This window comes from Saprolegnia diclina, assembly GCF_000281045.1.
Source record: "Saprolegnia diclina VS20 unplaced genomic scaffold supercont1.66, whole genome shotgun sequence".
Lineage (NCBI taxonomy): Eukaryota > Oomycota > Saprolegniomycetes > Saprolegniales > Saprolegniaceae > Saprolegnia > Saprolegnia diclina.
In genome coordinates this window covers 137,592-138,640 of record NW_008246133.1, presented here as the reverse complement: position 1 = coordinate 138,640, position 1,049 = coordinate 137,592, and the positions used below count along the sequence as shown (strand labels likewise).

Below are 1,049 nucleotides of genomic sequence, written 5' to 3'. Positions count from 1 at the left end.
GGCGACGAAGACGATTTTTTGATCATTGACGACTTGATGGATGCGACCACGGTGACGACGACCAACAGCAGCGATGCAGCGTCAAACGGAACGGCCTCGATCACGCCCGCAACGACGACAGCCCCGACCAAGGGCAAGTCGTCAGGCGCATCGTTGGCGTCGGTGGGTCTTGTCGTGACGACGCTGACCGCGCTGCTCGTGCTGTAAAGGGTCATTGCACCCATTGATAACGAAATGCATGTGCAAAACCTGGCCGTGTATCATTGTTTTGGGAGGTTTATTCGCTTACAGCCTGTGTTGCGCATGCTCGGATGGTCCACGTTCTGGTGAACGCAGTGTTAGCAATCGAATCTCAAAGGTCAATTTGAGTAATCGACCAGATATCAAGTTGAGCCTCACCCAGACGTAGCACCAGGAATGTAGCGAGATGCGCAGGTGCGTTGCACCATATCATGCACGGGGGACTGACAGAAACGCACTTGTTCGGCGCCTTTCCGCCTACATTTTGACGAATCTGGTTTCTTGTACGATAGGTATGCCAAGTGTATCTTGACGACCAGCGACGGGGGCACCAGCGGGTGGTATGCCACCCTGTTTTATGGCGGTTTGATCTTTCACACAAAAATGGCGTGAAATCGAAAAGTTATATATTTGAATTTTCGACAGCCAAGGCCGTCGCTAAGACGGACAAGCTAGCGCTATAGTCTGCGGCAATCTTGCAATGAAGCATCAATGCTCTGCACAACCAACAATGCAAGCCGCTGGAATTGCCTGCACGCTGCAAACAAGGAAGTGGGGAACCGTCTACGGAGGCGGTGACGACGTGGCGTCATTTCTTTTCCTTTGCTAAACCTTCTTAGCTGTAGGCGTCGGCATTGGCGTCCACAATCTCTTCTCTGGCGGACTGGAGTTTGTACCTACACAGTATGTCGCACAATCCTTTTCATTTTCCGACTCTAGATGACAAAAATCCCGTTCATTTTAAAATTCACTGTGGTCGTCACATGTGCTCGCTTCGTACATGCTTTGTGGGTTTGATCACCCTTGTT

At 51.0% G+C, this 1,049-nt stretch overlaps 1 protein-coding gene across 1 annotated transcript in view; it reads left to right on the top strand.

Moving 5' to 3' along the window:
• The window catches only part of SDRG_14026 (hypothetical protein), a gene marked incomplete at its 3' end in the record, with an annotated part of 2,513 nt that extends 2,306 nt beyond the window's left edge, over window positions 1-207 (top strand). The window contains exon 2 of the mRNA XM_008620129.1: window positions 80-207. Within this exon, the coding sequence (XP_008618351.1) occupies window positions 80-207 (128 nt within the window). The remainder of the gene's footprint in view (window positions 1-79) is intronic.
• Window positions 208-1,049: the final 842 nt, after the last annotated feature.